Here is a 21,981-nt window from a genome sequence, read left to right on the forward strand (position 1 = left end):
CATAGATATGGCCAAGGTAATCTTGTTGATATTTATCTTTTAATAATATATCTTTTCAGTTGAAAAATTAATACTTTTTGTTACTATTAAGGTATCCATAATTTAGGTTAATTTATCCAAATTATACATATGTATTTATGATATATGCCTACACAACAACTGTGTTTTATTTATATAATAGGAGGGAGAGCAAGCCCCAAACCATCCTAAATTATTATTATTATTATTATTATTATTATTATTAAATTGTAGAAGTCTGGGAGGCTTGCTCCTCATACAGTTATCAACTTGGGGCCAGTTTAGCATGTTTTAAATCTGAATTTCTTGCGTTTGCTTACCTCAAAGTGTCCGCAGATCATGCACAGACTTATCCATTAGATCCACAGGTTTTTGCCAAGTCTCACACAGGTTTCTTTCAAGTCTACTGTTGGGCCAATAAATCATAAATAAAACAGCTCAGATTTGTTTGTTTAAGTCGTTTGCCACTCCACTTTATTCTCGTGGGTTCACATACCGCTGCCGTTATTTCCCCCTAATCACGAGTTTGTTGGTCTTCCAAAATGGCGCAGGGTCTGTTTACTTCTGGTTTCGGGTGATGTCGAATGCTGACGTAATCAAGCCGGAAGTTTTGTTTGTTTTGATGGCAAATCAGGAAAGTTTGGAAAAAAGTAGGAAATTCAGTCCGATGACTCAATCCAGCTTCCAGCGGTCTGGTCTGCACTCTGACTGATGTGTGCACGCTCTGGCCAGCAGGAGAAGAGGCTCGAAATGATGCTGCTTGCCCTTCGCAGCGAGATGTACTCGTCGCTATGGCGTCAATATCAAAGCAGGAGGAGGAGGCGCAAACCGGCATGAGCTGTCTATGGGTGCGAAGTGACCTCCTTGCCCTTTGGGTCAATATCAAACCCCCCCCCCCAATTTTTTTTTCTCATCAGATCTACACAATTCACGTAGGTCACCCATTTTGGTTTCAAAATGGCGAATTTCGCCGAAAGGTGAGGGATTTTCATGTATGATGAAGAGTTTATAACTTCAACAAAACAGACTTCATGTTAAAACTGTTAAAAATATTATAATCACGTTGTCTGTGATCACCCAAATGAGGATGGGTTCCCTTTTGAGTCTGGTTCCTCTTGAGGTTTCTTCCTCATATCATCTGAGGGAGTTTTTCTTTGCCACTGTCACCACAGGCTTGCTCATTGGGGATAGATTAGGGATAAAATTAGCTCATGTTTAAAAATCACTGAAATTCTGTAAAGCTGCTTTGCGACAATGTCTATTGTTAAAAGCGCTATAAAAATAAACTTGACTTGACTTAATTGGTCAAAAGACTAAAATCCCACCAAGACTGGTTTAATGAAAACAATGAAGCTGTACAAGCCCTCCTGGATGAAAAAGGAAAGGCCTACATTCATTGGCAAAACCACCTAAACTGCACCTCATGACATGACAGATACAAAGCTTACCAGGCCAGGGCCCAAAGAGAGCTCCGTAACATGCAAGACAAATGGTGGGAGCAGAAAGCTGAGGAACTGCAGCACTATGCGGACACCAACAACTCCAAAATGCTATTTAGTGCCATCGAGGCCATCTACGGCCCCTCTAGAAGTAGAACAGCCTCCCTGATGTCAGCTGATGGCACAACCATCATCAAAGACAAGGAGGGAATCAGAACAAAGTGGAAAGAGCACTCAGCCAACTACTTAACCGGCCATCTACAGTTGATCAGTCAGCCCTACAGCAGATCCCCCAGGAGACAATTCAGGAGGACCTTGACCTTCCACCCAGTGAGGAAGAGGTGAAGACTGCCATAAAGCAGATGAACTGTGGTAAAGTTCCAGGGAAGGACAGAATCCCTGCAGAACTGTACAAGGCACTCAGGACTGCAGCATTTAAAGCATTCCACAATATTCTCCTGACCATCTGGGGTGAGGAACATATGCCAATAGATCTTCGAGGTGCAATCATAGTAGCACTGTATAAGAACAAAGGCGCAAAATCAGACTGTGGAAACTACAGAGGCATCTCTTTACTGTCCAATGCCAGAAAAACCCTAGCTCACATCCTCCTGAACAGGCTCATTACCAACATCTCTGAAAGCAACCTGCCTGAAGCCCAATGTGGATTTCGCCCAGGTCACAGCACCACAGATATGGTGTTTGCTGTGCGACAGGTACAACAGAAGTGCATCAAGCAACATATGGACCTATAGACAGTGTTCATATAGCCTGGGAAATCCCATGCTGCTTTGCACAATCGTTCCGATCTGAAAAGACAGCATGGAAACTATGGTCTAAAGGCTCGCCTGAGTTAGGGAGCCAATCAGAGAGTGGGGAGGGGTGGAAAGACGGTGACGCGTACTACTCGACAAATGGAAGCTTGTAGTTTATTTGGGACTGTTTACGGATCACATTTAACATGGCGGCGAGCGATACGAACCAAACTAACCAAACCAGCTTCTCTCATATTTGTCTTGCACAAACGGCAGTAATCGTTCGGTGCCATTGTTTTCCTATTTTTGTTTTGCCTTCTCTTTCTCTTTCCTTCTCTTCTTCGCCTCTTCGTCGCTCTAACTACGTCACCGGGTACAACTGCCATGATTGGCCATGGGCTACGTATACGCCAAATGATAGACATTCGCAACGTCCAATAAACGGCCGTTGACAATCGTAAACCACACCTCCCCTACGAGAAATTCAATAGGTGGATTCCAGACCATATTTCACTTGTGATATGGTCTGGTGTTAACCAGACTAGTGTTCATAGACTTGACAAAGGCATTTAATACTGTTAACAGAGAGGCATTGTGGACAATTCTCATCAAACTGGGCTGCCCACGCAAGTTCACTACACTGATAAGTTTGTTCCATGACAACACGACTGGACAAGTTCTCTCTAATGCTGACTACACAGACATCTCCACCAGCGTAAAGCAAGGCTGTGTATTTGCCCCTGTGCTGTTCAACCTATTCTTCACACAGGTCCTGCTCCACACAGTGAAAAACCTTGACCTGGGTGTGTACATCAAATATCGGTCAGATGGATCAGTCTTTGACCTCCGTCATCTCTCTGCCCAAACCAAAACTTTAGAGAAACTCATCCTGGAAGCCTTATTTGCAGATGACTGTGCTCTCATGTCACACAAGGAAAACCACTTGCAGGTGATTGTCGACCGCTTTATAGAAGTCTCAAGGCTCTTCGGCCTGACAATCAACCTAGGGAAAACAGTGGTCCTGGTCCAAGCAGCCCTGAACACAACTTGGCCCCTGCCAAACATCACCAGTGACACAGTCCAACTAAAAAGCATGGAGCATTTCACATACCTCGGTAGCACAATCTCCGCAGATGGATCACTGGACAAAGAGATCACAAGCAGGATCCAAAAAGCCAGGCACTTGGCAGACTAAGAGTAAAAGTCCTTCAGCAAAAAGGCATCAGACTGTCCACAAAACTCAAGATCTACAAAGCTGTAGTTATCTCTTCACTTCTCTATGGATGTGAAACATGGACCTTGTATCGCTGACACACAAAACAGCTAGAACAATTCCACATAAGGTCGCTGCGTATGATCATGAACATCCACTGGCAAGACAAAATCACCAACCAGGAAGTACTGGACAGGGCCCACTCAGCAAGTGCTGAGTCGATGCTGTTGAAAGCCCAACTTCGCTGGACTGGGCATGTAGTTAGGATGGATGATAATTGTATTCCCAGACAGCTAATATATGCAGAGCTGAAGCTGGGCTCACGGAGAAGGGGAAGGCCTAAACTGAGATACAAGGACACTCTGAAAAACTGGTGTGGTATCCAGCCATCCCAACTAGAAGTATATGCTACAGACAGGACAGCTTGGAAGGGGCTAATCTCAAAAGCAATAAGCACTTTCGAGGAGGACAGGCAACAGCGTCTTGATGCTGCGAGGGAGAGACGTCACGGGACAGCATCTGCCACGGTCCAAACAACAGATCATCGCTGCAGTACATGTGGGCGCCTGTGTGCATCCAGTCTTGGACACGGAGCCACAGGCGCTCCCACCCGCCATGAGAACACAGAAGTTATCATCGGAATCGATGGACTACCAAGAAGTACGCTGGTGTGAGATGCAGAGCTTCTACACAAAATGTATCAACACTGCCGTGTGTGTGTGTGTGTGTGTGCGTGTGTGTGTGTATCCCCACCTTGAGTGTTTTACGGTAGTCCTGCAGTTCTCCCTGGTCCAGAGAGCTAGTCTCTTTCTCCGTCAGTCGAGCTTCATGAACTTTAATAATGTCTTCAGCACGTAAAAGGTTCTGCAGGAGAGCTCTCAGAGAAGTGAGCCTGCAACACACACACACACACACGGTTTTTTTCTAGAAAAATTTAGTATGAGGGCGCTCACCATGGCGAGGGAGCGAAGCGAGGGGGGGGGGATGGTGCTGGTTGTCCGTCCCCTCCCCCCCCGCCGTGCGAAGCCTTTGAAAAATTGAGGCTCCAATGGGACATTCTGAGGCTATCTGAGAGGGAAATTGTAACAAATTGTCTGTCAACATTGAAAAAGAAAGAAGTAATCTTCTTCTGCCCCGGACAGTCTTTGGCTTTCTTCCGCTTCGTGCCGCGGGATGACATCTTTAAATGCCCAAGTGTCAACAAAAACAACTCGCGAACTACTTCTGTCAAAAGCTCCCGCGCCGGTGGGTGAAAGGTCATTCAGTCTCGAGAAATCTCGCTCTACAAGTCAGCTGACCTTGTATGTAACCCATGTCAAATCTCGCGAGAGCAGCCGCGACAAGTAAACAACTAAACAACATGGCGCCTCAGTCTGGAAAACGCCAATTCGGATTGTTTTTGCACCGTCTGGCGGTGTATCTACTATGATTGGAATATTTTTGGAGTAATTATAACGTATTTGATGATCAGACACATTGTCACGTAGTGTTGCTGGGATGTTTTCACGGAGAAAAGATCGTTTTGAGAAAGACTGCATGTTGTGCAGTAGCATACAAGTGCATGGCCTAAGTGTGGGGTTCAATCGGCATTTTGGTAAGGGGGCGCACGCCGAGAGTAAGAGGGCGCAGCGCCCCTGTTCCCCGGTTTAGACGAAAGCCTGCACACACACACACACAACTGGAAACATTAGGTGCATTATCTTGTTAAAGAAAGAGGTGGAGAAAGAAAAGGTGAAGTTGAGGAAGTTTGGGAAGAAGAAGAGAAGAGTCTGGGTCCTGAGTCTGGTTCTTCTCAAGGTTTCTTCTTCATGTCATCTCTGGTTTCCTCACCATCATTAGGGATAAATTTATAAATTTACCATATTTTCTGGACTATAGAGCGCACCTGTATATAAGCTGCATCCGCTCTAGTTTAAAAAAAAAAAAAAGATATACAAGCCGCACCGGGCTATAAGCCGCAGATATCTCATCTCATCTCATTATCTCTAGCCGCTTTATCCTTCTACAGGGTCGCAGGCAAGCTGGAGCCTATCCCAGCTGACTACAGGTGAAAGGCGGGGTTCACCCTGGACAAGTCGCCAGGTCATCACAGGGCTGACACATAGACACAGACAACCATTCACACTCACATTCACACCTACGCTCAATTTAGAGTCACCAGTTAACCTAACCTGCATGTCTTTGGACTGTGGGGGAAACCGGAGCACCCGGAGGAAACCCACGCGGACACGGGGAGAACATGCAAACTCCGCACAGAAAGGCCCTCGCCGGCCACGGGGCTCGAACCCGGACCTTCTTGCTGTGAGGCGACAGCGCTAACCACTACACCACCGTGCCGCCCCGCCGCAGATATCTATGTTGAAAAATTAGATATTTACTGCATGTACAGAACGATTTTGTACTGTAAATGTACATGTATGTACCTGAACAGATTCTTTCCGAACAGTGCCTTTTAACACGGCAGCAACTTTGCTGATTAAAACGGAACAGAACCAAGAGAAAATAACCGGTATTTATTTACCTTCATTTCTCCTGTGTTTGAAACCACAAGTCACTTTAATCATCTTCGCTGGATTTAAAAATAATTACCAGTTAGTAATTTGTCGTGCGTGTTCTATCTGCTAAAGATCTGCTAATTCTTCTTTGCATTGATTTTTCGTCTATCTTATTTTTGATTCTACTTCCGGTTAGAGCGCCCCTAGTGGTGGAAGAAAAATCCACAGAATAGCCGCACCTTTGTATAAGCTGCATGGTTCAAAACCTAGGAGAAAAGTAGCGGCTTATAGTCCAGAAAATACGGTATATCCAGAATTTATACATTTCTGTTGACTTTTTGTATTAAAGAAAAGCACTCTCACATAGCACCATGGATGTTTTTTGTTGCATGATTCTTTTCACACCTTGGAGTCGTTTTGGGCATGGCTACACACGGCCCTTTTATATGACATGCAGGTTTACCAGTTATGCTAGTCATCATCTTCTTACAGCTGCCTCTGTTAGGGGTCGTCACAGTGGCTAATCCTTCCCAGTTTATAATCCACATATTTGATTCAGTGTAGGTTTTACACCAGATGCCCTTCCTGACACGACCCTCCCCAATCTATCCAGGCTTGGGACCGACACCAAGTATGCACTAGCTTGTGCAACCCCAGTGGCTGGGTATTTTACCAGAGCACCCGAAGGAAACCCACACAGACACAGGGAGAACATGCAAACTCCACACAGAAAGGCCCCGTTGGCCGTGAGGTTCGAACCCAGAACCACCTTCTGTGAGACGACAGTGCCAACCACTGCACCACCACACTGCCCAGTTATGCTAGTAATTGATTTTCAGTAAATCGTGCTGCAAGGATAATAAAAGAGTTTTATGGTAGAAGCAGACACTGCAGGAGGAATTCACAGTTTTACTCACCAACTATAATTCACAGTCATCAATAAGGTGAGAACCAGACCTGTTATTCATGCAAATTCTTAAAGGAAGTTCCGTGCTTGGGTGTGGTTAGCAGGGACACTGCGCACAAGCCCATTTGAACTGCACCCAAGCGCACATCCTTGAAGCAATCCAAATAAACAGCACCCGAGAGCAACATGCAACAATCACAATAGTCAAACGAACCAGACTTTGGGGTCAAACACGCTTGGGCATGGTACAGATCACCTAACGTGACTACACCCTGACTCCCCAAGCACCAAGCTACTCAAGCAGGGAGGGAACCTCTGCAGAACATTTCACCAATACATGGTTACAACCTGGGAAGATGAAAACATTCCTCAGGAGTGAAGAGACCCAAAGATCATCACCATCCACAGAAACGGGGTGATAAATCCATTCGTGGTAACGGTGGGGTAAACCCCTTCTTGCAGGTACAACTTTGTCATAGACTGCTCTGCAGAGGCTGATCAACAACATCACAGAGTCAGTGCTGCAGGAGGCACAGTGTAACCAACCAGGATGATCAGTCTGATATTCACAGCAGGCCAACATCAGGAACATTTCTGCATGCAACACCAGGACCTCTTTGCAGCCTTCTTTGGAACATGCAGCTTAAACTTGTCTGCTCCACCAGATTCTCCAGTATCATCCAGTCATTCCATGGCTGGAAAGTGCTGCTGCTAACCATCACACCTGGCCACAGCTCACCTTGATGGGATTCACACAGCTTAGGACAATGGGAGCACTGGGAGTTAAAGAGATCCTGGAAAACCACAACACGACCCCCACTACCACTTACACACACTCCATCTCTAACAGAACTTGTGGGAGAGGACAGTGGATGCCATTGGTAACAAGTGTGTGTGTGCATGTGTGTGTATACCTCTGTAGGTAAGAGTTGGAGAAGCTGTGTAAACTGCTCAGTTTCTGGTTGATGAGATGGAGTTCATCTCGAAGGAATTTTGCCTGCTCTGGATCAGTGGTTGCTTGCTGCTTCATCACCAACTCTCTCAGATGCAGGTACTCATCACGGATTGAGCCCAGGTCATGGTGAACACCCTGACACACACACACACACACACACACACACACACACACACGTGAGGATTTGTTACTAAAACTGCACACATCAGTATTCAAGATCTAAGTGCTATTCAGAATTTACATGAGAGTTACACAGGCAAGGGCAGAGTTTGATGAAAACAGAGGCGTGTCTCGGTTACACTGGGTGCGGTTTATCTTAAACAGAGGCGTGTCTCAGTTACACTGGGTGCGGTTTATGTTAAACAGAGGCGTGTCTCAGTTACACTGGGTGCGGCCTATGTTAAACAGAGGCGTGTCTCGGTTACACTGGGTGCGGCCTATGTTAAACAGAGGCGTGTCTCGGTTACACTGGGTGCGGCCTATGTTAAACAGAGGCGTGTCTCGGTTACACTGGGTGCGGCCTATGTTAAACAGAGGCGTGTCTCGGTTACACTGGGTGCGGCCTATGTTAAACAGAGGCGTGTCTCGGTTACACTGGGTGCGGCCTATGTTAAACAGAGGCGTGTCTCGGTTACACTGGGTGCGGCCTATGTTAAACAGAGGCGTGTCTCGGTTACACTGGGTGCGGCCTATGTTAAACAGAGGCGTGTCTCGGTTACACTGGGTGCAGTTTATCTTAAACAGAGGCGTGTCTCGGTTACACTGGGTGCAGTTTATGTTAAACAGAGGCGTGTCTCAGTTACACTGGGTGCGGTTTATCTTAAACAGAGGCGTGTCTCGGTTACACTGGGTGCGGTTTGTCTTAAACAGAGGCGTGTCTCGGTTACACTGGGTGCGGCCTATGTTAAACAGAGGCGTGTCTCGGTTACACTGGGTGCGGCCTATGTTAAACAGAGGCGTGTCTCGGTTACACTGGGTGCGGCCTATGTTAAACAGAGGCGTGTCTCGGTTACACTGGGTGCGGCCTATGTTAAACAGAGGCGTGTCTCGGTTACACTGGGTGCGGCCTATGTTAAACAGAGGCGTGTCTCGGTTACACTGGGTGCGGCCTATGTTAAACAGAGGCGTGTCTCGGTTACACTGGGTGCGGCCTATGTTAAACAGAGGCGTGTCTCGGTTACACTGGGTGCGGCCTATGTTAAACAGAGGCGTGTCTCGGTTACACTGGGTGCGGCCTATGTTAAACAGAGGCGTGTCTCGGTTACACTGGGTGCGGCCTATGTTAAACAGAGGCGTGTCTCGGTTACACTGGGTGCGGCCTATGTTAAACAGAGGCGTGTCTCGGTTACACTGGGTGCGGCCTATGTTAAACAGAGGCGTGTCTCGGTTACACTGGGTGCAGTTTATCTTAAACAGAGGCGTGTCTCGGTTACACTGGGTGTAGTTTATGTTAAACAGAGGCGTGTCTCAGTTACACTGGGTGCGGTTTATCTTAAACAGAGGCGTGTCTCGGTTACACTGGGTGCGGTTTATGTTAAACAGAGGCGTGTCTCAGTTACACTGGGTGCGGTTTATCTTAAACAGAGGCGTGTCTCGGTTACACTGGGTGCGGTTTATGTTAAACAGAGGCGTGTCTCGGTTACACTGGGTGCGGCCTATGTTAAACAGAGACGTGTCTCGGTTACACTGGGTGCGGCCTATGTTAAACAGAGGCGTGTCTCGGTTACACTGGGTGCGGCCTATGTTAAACAGAGGCGTGTCTCGGTTACACTGGGTGCGGCCTATGTTAAACAGAGGCGTGTCTCGGTTACACTGGGTGCGGCCTATGTTAAACAGAGGCGTGTCTCGGTTACACTGGGTGCGGCCTATGTTAAACAGAGGCGTGTCTCGGTTACACTGGGTGCGGCCTATGTTAAACAGAGGCGTGTCTCGGTTACACTGGGTGCGGCCTATGTTAAACAGAGGCGTGTCTCGGTTACACTGGGTGCGGCCTATGTTAAACAGAGGCGTGTCTCGGTTACACTGGGTGCGGCCTATGTTAAACAGAGGCGTGTCTCGGTTACACTGGGTGCGGCCTATGTTAAACAGAGGCGTGTCTCGGTTACACTGGGTGCGGCCTATGTTAAACAGAGGCGTGTCTCGGTTACACTGGGTGCGGCCTATGTTAAACAGAGGCGTGTCTCGGTTACACTGGGTGCGGCCTATGTTAAACAGAGGCGTGTCTCGGTTACACTGGGTGCGGCCTATGTTAAACAGAGGCGTGTCTCGGTTACACTGGGTGCAGTTTATCTTAAACAGAGGCGTGTCTCGGTTACACTGGGTGCAGTTTATGTTAAACAGAGGCGTGTCTCAGTTACACTGGGTGCGGTTTATGTTAAACAGAGGCGTGTCTCAGTTACACTGGGTGCGGTTTATGTTAAACAGAGGCATGTCTCAGTTACACTGGGTGCGGTTTATCTTAAACAGAGGCGTGTCTCAGTTACACTGGGTGCGGTTTATGTTAAACAGAGGCGTGTCTCAGTTACACTGGGTGCGGTTTATGTTAAACAGAGGCATGTCTCAGTTACACTGGGTGCGGTTTATGTTAAACAGAGGCGTGTCTCAGTTACACTGGGTGCGGTTTATGTTAAACAGAGGCGTGTCTCAGTTACACTGGGTGCGGTTTATCTTAAACAGAGGCGTGTCTCAGTTACACTGGGTGCGGTTTATCTTAAACAGAGGCGTGTCTCAGTTACACTGGGTGCGGTTTATGTTAAACAGAGGCGTGTCTCAGTTACACTGGGTGCGGCCTATGTTAAACAGAGGTGTGTCTCAGTTACACTGGGTGCGGTTTATCTTAAACAGAGGCGTGTCTCAGTTACACTGGGTGCGGTTTATCTTAAACAGAGGCGTGTCTCAGTTACACTGGGTGCGGTTTATCTTAAACAGAGGCGTGTCTCAGTTACACTGGGTGCGGTTTATGTTAAACAGAGGCGTGTCTCAGTTACACTGGGTGCGGCCTATGTTAAACAGAGGCGTGTCTCAGTTACACTGGGTGCGGTTTATCTTAAACAGAGGCGTGTCTCAGTTACACTGGGTGCGGTTTATGTTAAACAGAGGCGTGTCTCAGTTACACTGGGTGCGGCCTATGTTAAACAGAGGCGTGTCTCAGTTACACTGGGTGCGGTTTATGTTAAACAGAGGCGTGTCTCGGTTACACTGGGTGCGGTTTATGTTAAACAGAGGCGTGTCTCGGTTACACTGGGTGCGGTTTATCTTAAACAGAGGCATGTCTCGGTTACACTGGGTGCGGCCTATGTTAAACAGAGGCGTGTCTCGGTTACACTGGGTGCGGCCTATGTTAAACAGAGGCGTCTCGGTTACACTGGGTGCGGCCTATGTTAAACAGAGGCGTGTCTCGGTTACACTGGGTGCGGCCTATGTTAAACAGAGGCGTGTCTCGGTTACACTGGGTGCGGCCTATGTTAAACAGAGGCGTCTCGGTTACACTGGGTGCGGCCTATGTTAAACAGAGGCGTGTCTCGGTTACACTGGGTGCGGTTTATCTTAAACAGAGGCGTGTCTCAGTTACACTGGGTGCGGTTTATGTTAAACAGAGGCGTGTCTCAGTTACACTGGGTGCGGTTTATCTTAAACAGAGGCGTGTCTCAGTTACACTGGGGGCGGTTTATCTTAAACAGAGGCGTGTCTCGGTTACACTGGGGGCGGTTTATCTTAAACAGAGGCGTGTCTCAGTTACACTGGGTGCGGTTTATCTTAAACAGAGGCGTGTCTCGGTTACACTGGGGGCGGTTTATCTTAAACAGAGGCGTGTCTCAGTTACACTGGGTGCGGTTTATCTTAAACAGAGGCGTGTCTCAGTTACACTGGGTGCGGTTTATGTTAAACAGAGGCGTGTCTCAGTTACACTGGGTGCGGCCTATGTTAAACAGAGGCGTGTCTCAGTTACACTGGGTGCGGTTTATCTTAAACAGAGGCGTGTCTCAGTTACACTGGGTGCGGTTTATGTTAAACAGAGGCGTGTCTCAGTTACACTGGGTGCGGCCTATGTTAAACAGAGGCGTGTCTCAGTTACACTGGGTGCGGTTTATGTTAAACAGAGGCGTGTCTCGGTTACACTGGGTGCGGTTTATGTTAAACAGAGGCGTGTCTCGGTTACACTGGGTGCGGTTTATGTTAAACAGAGGCGTGTCTCGGTTACACTGGGGGCGGTTTATCTTAAACAGAGGCATGTCTCGGTTACACTGGGTGCGGCCTATGTTAAACAGAGGCGTGTCTCGGTTACACTGGGTGCGGCCTATGTTAAACAGAGGCGTCTCGGTTACACTGGGTGCGGCCTATGTTAAACAGAGGCGTGTCTCGGTTACACTGGGTGCGGCCTATGTTAAACAGAGGCGTGTCTCGGTTACACTGGGTGCGGCCTATGTTCAACAGAGGCGTCTCGGTTACACTGGGTGCGGCCTATGTTAAACAGAGGCGTGTCTCGGTTACACTGGGTGCGGATTATGTTAAACAGAGGCGTGTCTCGGTTACACTGGGTGCGGTTTATCTTAAACAGAGGCGTGTCTCAGTTACACTGGGTGCGGTTTATGTTAAACAGAGGCGTGTCTCAGTTACACTGGGTGCGGTTTATCTTAAACAGAGGCGTGTCTCAGTTACACTGGGGGCGGTTTATCTTAAACAGAGGCGTGTCTCGGTTACACTGGGGGCGGTTTATCTTAAACAGAGGCGTGTCTCAGTTACACTGGGTGCGGTTTATCTTAAACAGAGGCGTGTCTCGGTTACACTGGGGGCGGTTTATCTTAAACAGAGGCGTGTCTCAGTTACACTGGGTGCGGTTTATCTTAAACAGAGGCGTGTCTCAGTTACACTGGGTGCGGTTTATCTTAAACAGAGGCGTGTCTCAGTTACACTGGGTGCGGTTTATGTTAAACAGAGGCGTGTCTCAGTTACACTGGGTGCGATTTATGTTAAACAGAGGCGTGTCTCGGTTACACTGGGTGCGGTTTATGTTAAACAGAGGCGTGTCTCAGTTACACTGGGGGCGGTTTATCTTAAACAGAGGCGTGTCTCGGTTACACTGGGGGCGGTTTATCTTAAACAGAGGCGTGTCTCGGTTACACTGGGGGCGGTTTATCTTAAACAGAGGCGTGTCTCGGTTACACTGGGTGTGGTTTATGTTAAACAGAGGCGTGTCTCGGTTACACTGGGTGTAGTTTATGTTAAACAGAGGCGTGTCTCGGTTACACTGGGTGCAGTTTATGTTAAACAGAGGCGTGTCTCAGTTACACTGGGGGCGGTTTATGTTAAACAGAGGCGTGTCTCAGTTACACTGGGGGCGGTTTATCTTAAACAGAGGCGTGTCTCGGTTACACTGGGGGCGGTTTATCTTAAACAGAGGCGTGTCTCAGTTACACTGGGTGCGGTTTATCTTAAACAGAGGCGTGTCTCAGTTACACTGGGTGCGGTTTATCTTAAACAGAGGCGTTTCTCAGTTACACTGGGGGCGGTTTATCTTAAACAGAGGCGTGTCTCAGTTACACTGGGGGCGGTTTATCTTAAACAGAGGCGTGTCTCAGTTACACTGGGTGCGGTTTATCTTAAACAGAGGCGTGTCTCAGTTACACTGGGGGCGGTTTATCTTAAACAGAGGCGTGTCTCGGTTACACTGGGTGCGGTTTATCTTAAACAGAGGCGTGTCTCAGTTACACTGGGTGCGGTTTATGTTAAACAGAGGCGTGTCTCAGTTACACTGGGTGCGGTTTATCTTAAACAGAGGCGTGTCTCAGTTACACTGGGTGCGGTTTATGTTAAACAGAGGCGTGTCTCAGTTACACTGGGTGCGGTTTATCTTAAACAGAGGCGTGTCTCAGTTACACTGGGGGCGGTTTATCTTAAACAGAGGCGTGTCTCGGTTACACTGGGGGCGGTTTATCTTAAACAGAGGCGTGTCTCGGTTACACTGGGTGCGGTTTATGTTAAACAGAGGCGTGTCTCGGTTACACTGGGTGCGGTTTATGTTAAACAGAGGCGTGTCTCGGTTACACTGGGGGCGGTTTATCTTAAACAGAGGCATGTCTCGGTTACACTGGGTGCGGCCTATGTTAAACAGAGGCGTGTCTCGGTTACACTGGGTGCGGCCTATGTTAAACAGAGGCGTCTCGGTTACACTGGGTGCGGCCTATGTTAAACAGAGGCGTGTCTCGGTTACACTGGGTGCGGCCTATGTTAAACAGAGGCGTGTCTCGGTTACACTGGGTGCGGCCTATGTTCAACAGAGGCGTCTCGGTTACACTGGGTGCGGCCTATGTTAAACAGAGGCGTGTCTCGGTTACACTGGGTGCGGATTATGTTAAACAGAGGCGTGTCTCGGTTACACTGGGTGCGGTTTATCTTAAACAGAGGCGTGTCTCAGTTACACTGGGTGCGGTTTATGTTAAACAGAGGCGTGTCTCAGTTACACTGGGTGCGGTTTATCTTAAACAGAGGCGTGTCTCAGTTACACTGGTGGCGGTTTATCTTAAACAGAGGCGTGTCTCGGTTACACTGGGGGCGGTTTATCTTAAACAGAGGCGTGTCTCAGTTACACTGGGTGCGGTTTATCTTAAACAGAGGCGTGTCTCGGTTACACTGGGGGCGGTTTATCTTAAACAGAGGCGTGTCTCAGTTACACTGGGTGCGGTTTATCTTAAACAGAGGCGTGTCTCAGTTACACTGGGTGCGGTTTATCTTAAACAGAGGCGTGTCTCAGTTACACTGGGTGCGGTTTATGTTAAACAGAGGCGTGTCTCAGTTACACTGGGTGCGATTTATGTTAAACAGAGGCGTGTCTCGGTTACACTGGGTGCGGTTTATGTTAAACAGAGGCGTGTCTCAGTTACACTGGGGGCGGTTTATCTTAAACAGAGGCGTGTCTCGGTTACACTGGGGGCGGTTTATCTTAAACAGAGGCGTGTCTCGGTTACACTGGGGGCGGTTTATCTTAAACAGAGGCGTGTCTCGGTTACACTGGGTGTGGTTTATGTTAAACAGAGGCGTGTCTCGGTTACACTGGGTGTAGTTTATGTTAAACAGAGGCGTGTCTCGGTTACACTGGGTGCAGTTTATGTTAAACAGAGGCGTGTCTCAGTTACACTGGGGGCGGTTTATGTTAAACAGAGGCGTGTCTCAGTTACACTGGGGGCGGTTTATCTTAAACAGAGGCGTGTCTCGGTTACACTGGGGGCGGTTTATCTTAAACAGAGGCGTGTCTCAGTTACACTGGGTGCGGTTTATCTTAAACAGAGGCGTGTCTCAGTTACACTGGGTGCGGTTTATCTTAAACAGAGGCGTTTCTCAGTTACACTGGGGGCGGTTTATCTTAAACAGAGGCGTGTCTCAGTTACACTGGGGGCGGTTTATCTTAAACAGAGGCGTGTCTCAGTTACACTGGGTGCGGTTTATCTTAAACAGAGGCGTGTCTCAGTTACACTGGGGGCGGTTTATCTTAAACAGAGGCGTGTCTCGGTTACACTGGGTGCGGTTTATCTTAAACAGAGGCGTGTCTCAGTTACACTGGGTGCGGTTTATGTTAAACAGAGGCGTGTCTCAGTTACACTGGGTGCGGTTTATCTTAAACAGAGGCGTGTCTCAGTTACACTGGGTGCGGTTTATGTTAAACAGAGGCGTGTCTCAGTTACACTGGGTGCGGTTTATCTTAAACAGAGGCGTGTCTCAGTTACACTGGGGGCGGTTTATCTTAAACAGAGGCGTGTCTCGGTTACACTGGGGGCGGTTTATCTTAAACAGAGGCGTGTCTCAGTTACACTGGGTGCGGTTTATGTTAAACAGAGGCGTGTCTCGGTTACACTGGGTGCGGTTTATGTTAAACAGAGGCGTGTCTCAGTTACACTGGGGGCGGTTTATCTTAAACAGAGGCGTGTCTCAGTTACACTGGGGGCGGTTTATCTTAAACAGAGGCGTGTCTCGGTTACACTGGGGGCGGTTTATCTTAAACAGAGGCGTGTCTCAGTTACACTGGGTGCGGTTTATGTTAAACAGAGGCGTGTCTCGGTTACACTGGGTGCGGTTTATGTTAAACAGAGGCGTGTCTCGGTTACACTGGGTGCGGTTTATGTTAAACAGAGGCGTGTCTCAGTTACACTCTCATTCTCATCTTGATCTTAAGAAGTCCATGTTTCTTGCATGATTTCAGCTCGAGTGAGGATCAATGTTAACTCCAGCGCCACCGTCTGACCCTTTGGTGTAACTACAATACATCACACTGAAACACACTCTGGACCATTTTAATTCACTCCAGAACTGTGGAACAGAACCTGAGTCCAATGTTAAATAAACAGATATAATAAATGAGGAGTCATCTGAATCGCCTTTGTCGCATTACGATGGTTTCATTTGAGAAGTGGAGACTGGCTCAGATTGTGCTTTCAACCATGGCCATGTTTGTTTCTGTTTAGAAAAGCACAAATTTACCCAAACTCAACACGACATGAGGAAAGCATTTAAAAAGTTCATGTGCAATCATTAATGTCTGAACCTCACTGCAGGATCTCGAGGTCACTTTAAAGTGTGCACAGGAAATGAGATCAATCTGACCGGTTCCTGCATTACATCTGCGCTTGGAGGAGCAGATACACTTCATTCCTGCCAACGCTTGAAACTGTGTGTGTGTGTGTGTGTGTGTGTACCTGCAGGAGCTGCAGTCTCTGTGAACACTCCTGGACACCGTTTTCTTTCAGTGGGACGTGGAGGTGTTGGCTCAGCCCGCTCTCGGCCGCCTCCAGTCTGCGCCGCAGCGTGTGTGTGAGTGTCAGTAGGTTGAGTGTTTGAATGTGCGTGGTTGCGTCCACCTCGACAGGGCTCACTACAGGAATCTGCACTGGGGTCACTGTAGTCGGCTTAATCACATCTGTACACAAACATACACACACAGTGACCTACAAAGTACAGGGGTGTGTGTGTGTGTGTGTGTGTGTGTGTGTGTGTTCGTACTGATGTGAGGTATCTGGGTGACGATGGTGTCGTAGTGCGTCTGTGCGCCGGTATATTCGGCCTCTAACTTCCTCTTGTCCTTTTCTTCAAACAAGTTGGACTGATGACTGAGACGCCGAAACTCCTCGTAGTGATGCTCCAGACTCTTAACGATGTTCCGGTATTCCTCAGGCTTCATCTTAGACAACTAACACACACACACACACACACACACACACAAAACATCTATTCCAACAGTTTTGGAATGTATTCCCTCTATTCCAATGAGGCAGATTCTACCATAACAGAGGCCAGTTAAGTCCCATCTCCTTAAACTGCTGAATTGATTATTTTGATCATTCTATTAAGTTTTTCTAGTAGCATTTGGGGTCTTGGACATTCACAGTAAATTTTAGGACGGTAGTCCTGGTAACTAATTAATAAAAGCCATTTTAATTAACCCGTGTTTCTACCATCATTCTGACAGACAAAATCAGTCTTTATCTGACAGACACTCTCCCACAATTCTGAATCTTTTTCACGGAGGAGTATGATATAATCATATGAAGCAAATACATGTTCCACAATTAAAAAAAAAGTTCATCAAAAACTGCGACTGCGATTGGAATACGGGAAGGGAGCTGTTCCTCGCGGGACAAATTTAATTCACTTTTGCGGGGAAATAACGCATTGAAACGGCCTGTCGGCTGAAAGGGTCGCAAGCGGCTCTGATTTATCTCAACTTACGATAGTTTTCTTCCAGAAAACTTTAAATATGAATGCACAAATATATTCTCAATGTTTCTATCGTCAAAAATTTCTATCGTCAGGATAGCTGACTGAAAATCTTACCTTGATTTATTTGATGAAATCTAGCTAAGTCTTGCCCGGAAGTAAATGTCTGCCGTCACAAAACTCATGCGCAGTAGAATTTCCTCTTTGCGTCAGTCAACGTGTGCGTGGCGAGGGCTTGAATTCTGCTATCGTCAGGTGCATTTGACTGACAGACTGACGATAGCATTTTTTAAAAATAACTGTGGGTTTCTCTCGTGAACGAAATAGTTTTTTCGCTGTTAATCTATTTCAACTCTATCTGTCGACACCCAAAAATGATAAAGCCTGCTTCCACACGATAACTACCAAAGATCCATAACGGCCGAGTCTATCGTCAGGTCATCTGACAGAAATTCACTGACGATAGCAACAGGGATAATGAAAGGGATTTTTAAAATGGGAGTTATGTCTGTCAGACATGTCAAAGAAATAGAACTTTATTCTTTAAAAATCTTTTATTGATATACTCGGTGCATTTTTAAATGACGTGCTGTTTTAGAAGACCAAATACCATATTTTCAATCTTGAAAATATTACCTCACTGAAAAAAGGACAAGAAAAATTTCTTATTTTGTGGGCAAGTGGTTAATGGATCCAGTTACGGTAGAATCTGCCATGAGCGAAAGGAAAGGAAAGGAAAGGGGTGCGTCTCAGGGCTCAGTGCTCGCTGAACAGAAGTGCTCATGTGTGAGAGCACGGGACTGTGATCTGAGAGCGTGCGATAAGGTGCAATAACATTACAATCCTTCATTCAGCACAGTGAAGGAGAACAGCTTGCTGCGTGATAATGTCACAGTTCCTGCAGGAAGGAGAACAGGAAGTTCTCACAGAACTGGACAGTGGACCTCATGGGGGGGGGGGGGGGGGGGTGAAAATGTCTGAACTATGCTAAACTGCTTGGACAATACCGTACCACAGTGCACTGTGGGATTTTTTCTGCACTATGCATCTCAAACTGAAGTGAGTAGTGAAGAAAGACCACGTGGTTTGGAATGCAGAGAGCACAGAGGGATGATCATGTACAGCATAGCGTGCCCTGTGTGTGTGTGTGTGTGTGTGTGTGTGTACCATGCTGATGGTGAGCGAGTTGATCTGATTGATGTCCCTCAGACAGTACTGCCAGGAGATCAGACTCTTGATGTTGATGTACAGCTGGTTCCAGATACCCATGATTGCTTCATAGTACTTCTCATTCCTGTCAACCACACACACACACACACACACACACACACACAGGGAAATTCAATGTAAAAAGTATGATGCATCAATAATCACTCCCTCTGGACACATTTTGTAGTGTTATAAGTTCTTGAGTGTTTCTCTGACGAATGAAAACCCCATCCTCGCTGTGAAGCACGCTGGTGGGAGCATCATGTTCAACTCAAATATCTTTGTCTTCTTTGTTACTTCTCTGACTAATCCCCTCTATATTTTCCATATCTATATACCCCTCTAATCTTGGTAGACAGCCAAAACTGTGTGTGTGTGTGTGTGTGTGTGTACGTACTTGTTGGCCAGGTCAACGCACAGTGAGTTTGGTGGAGGGATGATCATACACACAGAGGGGATGAGCATGTCCAGTCCTCCAGGACCGATCACGTTCCATTTACTGCGCTGAGAGTTATCCCTTAGTATCGCTTCGTCCCCTTTAAAAATAGACTTCTGTAACACACACACACACACACACACACACACACACACACAGCAGGTCAGCATTTCTGTTTCAAACCAGTAACCACTAGGGGCATAATGAAAATGGTCCTTCTGTACATCACTGTTATTGATGAATTAACAGGAGGCCTCCCCCCAGATTCAGAACGAGGTGGTCACATATTGATCGGAGGATAATAAATCGTAGTGTATTGTATCGTATTGTATCACAGCAGATTCCGTATCGACAAATACTGAACTGTTTCTCTGTAAATTCTAAGGGATCATGTGGAAGGCTGGTTTACACTACAGTTAGTTTCTCTGTACATCCAAGTCAATGTGAATGGGGTGTGGTCCGAGTAAAGGGGCGTGTGTGTGTGTGTGTGTGTGTGTGTGTGTGTGTGTGTGTGTGTGTTACCTGGTCCTGTTTAAAGTCACACAGTGCCTTTACCATCACTGGGCTGCTGGGCTTATACTCTGGGCTTCGAGGTTTCAGACACACAATGTTCTTCGACTTGTTCACCAGTGTCTGGACCTGCCTCCTGTTCTCCGTCAGCCTCTCCTTCTCAGCCTACACACACACACACACACAGATGTGGAGGAGGAAGCAGTTTTAAAGACAGTATTGTGTGTAATAAAGGTATAAAAATGGCGTGCGTGTGCGTTTATACCTCCAGGTTTTTCAGCAGGTCAGTCAGAGTCTCCAGAGATGTAGTTTTACTGCAAGTGAATTTTTTGCGGATGTTCTCGTCATCTTTTTGGAGTTTGGTGTACGTCTCATTCGCCTCCTTAAAGAACTAAGGGAATAAAACAAGAACACACACACACACACACACACACACACACACACACACAGTCGCTCATCCTCATCTTCAGCATCATCCTCACCTTCAGACTGAACATCCTTCTCAATCTCCTCGGATTTAATCTCCTCCTCAGTCTCAGTTCCATCAGTTCCTATTTTTTCACTTCATGCGTTTTGAGTTTTCTGCTGGAACCTCTGCTCTCGTTCCATCATTTCTATCTATTTAATTCTCTATTTTGAATTGAACTTCTCCATTTTTCTCCTTTTGCGTTGGAGCTCGCTCATCGTGTACACCTACGCTGGGTGGGTTTCCTACAGTAAAGGAGCGTACCTGGCTGTAGGCGGCATTTTCTTTCAGGTGGGTTTCAATGCACTTGGTGATCTGCAGCAGCCAGCTCCACTGAGTCTGCAGTGTGTCCATGTAGGCCTGGAAACACACACACACACACACACACACACACACACACACACACACACACACACACACACACGGAGAAATATGTCAAGGGCAAACAATGTAAACATGACTAAGAAATTCCATTGTGTTCCTGTCTAATTATACACACAGATAATTAAAAACAAGAACAGTCTAAATCTCAGGTATTAGATGATATTCCTGGAGCAGAGAGACAGACAGGCAGAGAAACATGCAGACAGACAGGTAGAGAGACAGGCATGGAGACAGAAAGACAGGTAGAGAGACAGGCATGGAGACAGAGAGACAGGTAGAGAGACAGGCATGGAGACAGAAAGACAGGTAGAGAGACAGACAGGGAGACAGGTAGAGAGACAGACAGAGAGACAGACAGACAGGCAGAGAGACAGGTAGAGAGACAGACAGACAGACAGGCAGAGAGACAGACAGAGAGACAGACAGACAGGCAGAGAGACAGGTAGAGAGACAGGCATGGAGACAGAAAGACAGGTAGAGAGACAGACAGAGACAGACAGACAGAGAGACAGGTAGAGAGACAGACAGACAGGCAGAGAGACAGACAGAGAGACAGACAGACAGGCAGAGAGACAGGTAGAGAGACAGGTAGAGAGACAGGCATGGAGACAGAAAGACAGGTAGAGAGACAGACAGAGAGACAGGTATAGAGACAGACAGAGAGACAGACAGACAGGCAGAGAGACAGGTAGAGAGACAGGCATGGAGACAGAAAGACAGGTAGAGAGACAGACAGGGAGACAGGCAGAGAGACAGACAGACAGGCAGACAGACAGGCAGAGAGACAGGCAGAGAGACAGGTAGAGAGACAGAAAGACAGGTAGAGAGACAGACAGAGAGACAGAAAGACAGGCAGAGAGACAGGTAGAGAGACAGGCATGGAGACAGAAAGACAGGTAGAGAGACAGACAGAGAGACAGGTATAGAGACAGACAGAGACAGACAGACAGACAGGCAGAGAGACAGGTAGAGAGACAGGCATGGAGACAGAAAGACAGGTAGAGAGACAGACAGAGAGACAGGTATAGAGACAGACAGAGAGACAGACAGACAGGCAGAGAGACAGGTAGAGAGACAGGCATGGAGACAGAAAGACAGGTAGAGAGACAGACAGGGAGACAGGCAGAGAGACAGACAGACAGGCAGACAGACAGGCAGAGAGACAGGCAGAGAGACAGGCAGAGAGACAGAAAGACAGGTAGAGAGACAGACAGAGAGACAGAAAGACAGGCAGAGAGACAGGTAGAGAGACAGGCATGGAGACAGAAAGACAGGTAGAGAGACAGACAGAGAGACAGGTATAGAGACAGACAGAGACAGACAGACAGACAGGCAGAGAGACAGGTAGAGAGACAGGCATGGAGACAGAAAGACAGGTAGAGAGACAGACAGGGAGACAGGTAGAGAGACAGACAGAGAGACAGACAGACAGGCAGACAGGCAGAGAGACAGGTAGAGAGACAGGCACGGAGACAGAAAGACAGGTAGA

General features: G+C 47.3%; 1 protein-coding gene across 4 annotated transcripts in view; it reads right to left on the bottom strand.

The window, feature by feature from the left end:
- The window catches only part of dspa (desmoplakin a), a 67,109-nt gene that overhangs the window by 23,390 nt on the left and 21,738 nt on the right, over positions 1-21,981 (bottom strand). For all 4 annotated transcript variants that reach the window (XM_060917396.1, XM_060917390.1, XM_060917416.1 and 1 more), the window contains 9 exons: positions 20,373-20,468; positions 19,908-20,033; positions 19,655-19,807; positions 19,094-19,248; positions 18,655-18,781; positions 16,774-16,960; positions 16,470-16,690; positions 7,742-7,917; positions 4,179-4,317 (listed from right to left, as the gene is read on the bottom strand). In XM_060917396.1, the coding sequence (XP_060773379.1) occupies positions 4,179-4,317; positions 7,742-7,917; positions 16,470-16,690; positions 16,774-16,960; positions 18,655-18,781; positions 19,094-19,248; positions 19,655-19,807; positions 19,908-20,033; positions 20,373-20,468 (1,380 nt within the window). The remainder of the gene's footprint in view (positions 1-4,178; positions 4,318-7,741; positions 7,918-16,469; positions 16,691-16,773; positions 16,961-18,654; positions 18,782-19,093; positions 19,249-19,654; positions 19,808-19,907; positions 20,034-20,372; positions 20,469-21,981) is intronic.

Source organism: Neoarius graeffei, chromosome 1 (assembly GCF_027579695.1).
Source record: "Neoarius graeffei isolate fNeoGra1 chromosome 1, fNeoGra1.pri, whole genome shotgun sequence".
NCBI classification, from domain to species: Eukaryota; Metazoa; Chordata; class Actinopteri; order Siluriformes; family Ariidae; genus Neoarius; species Neoarius graeffei.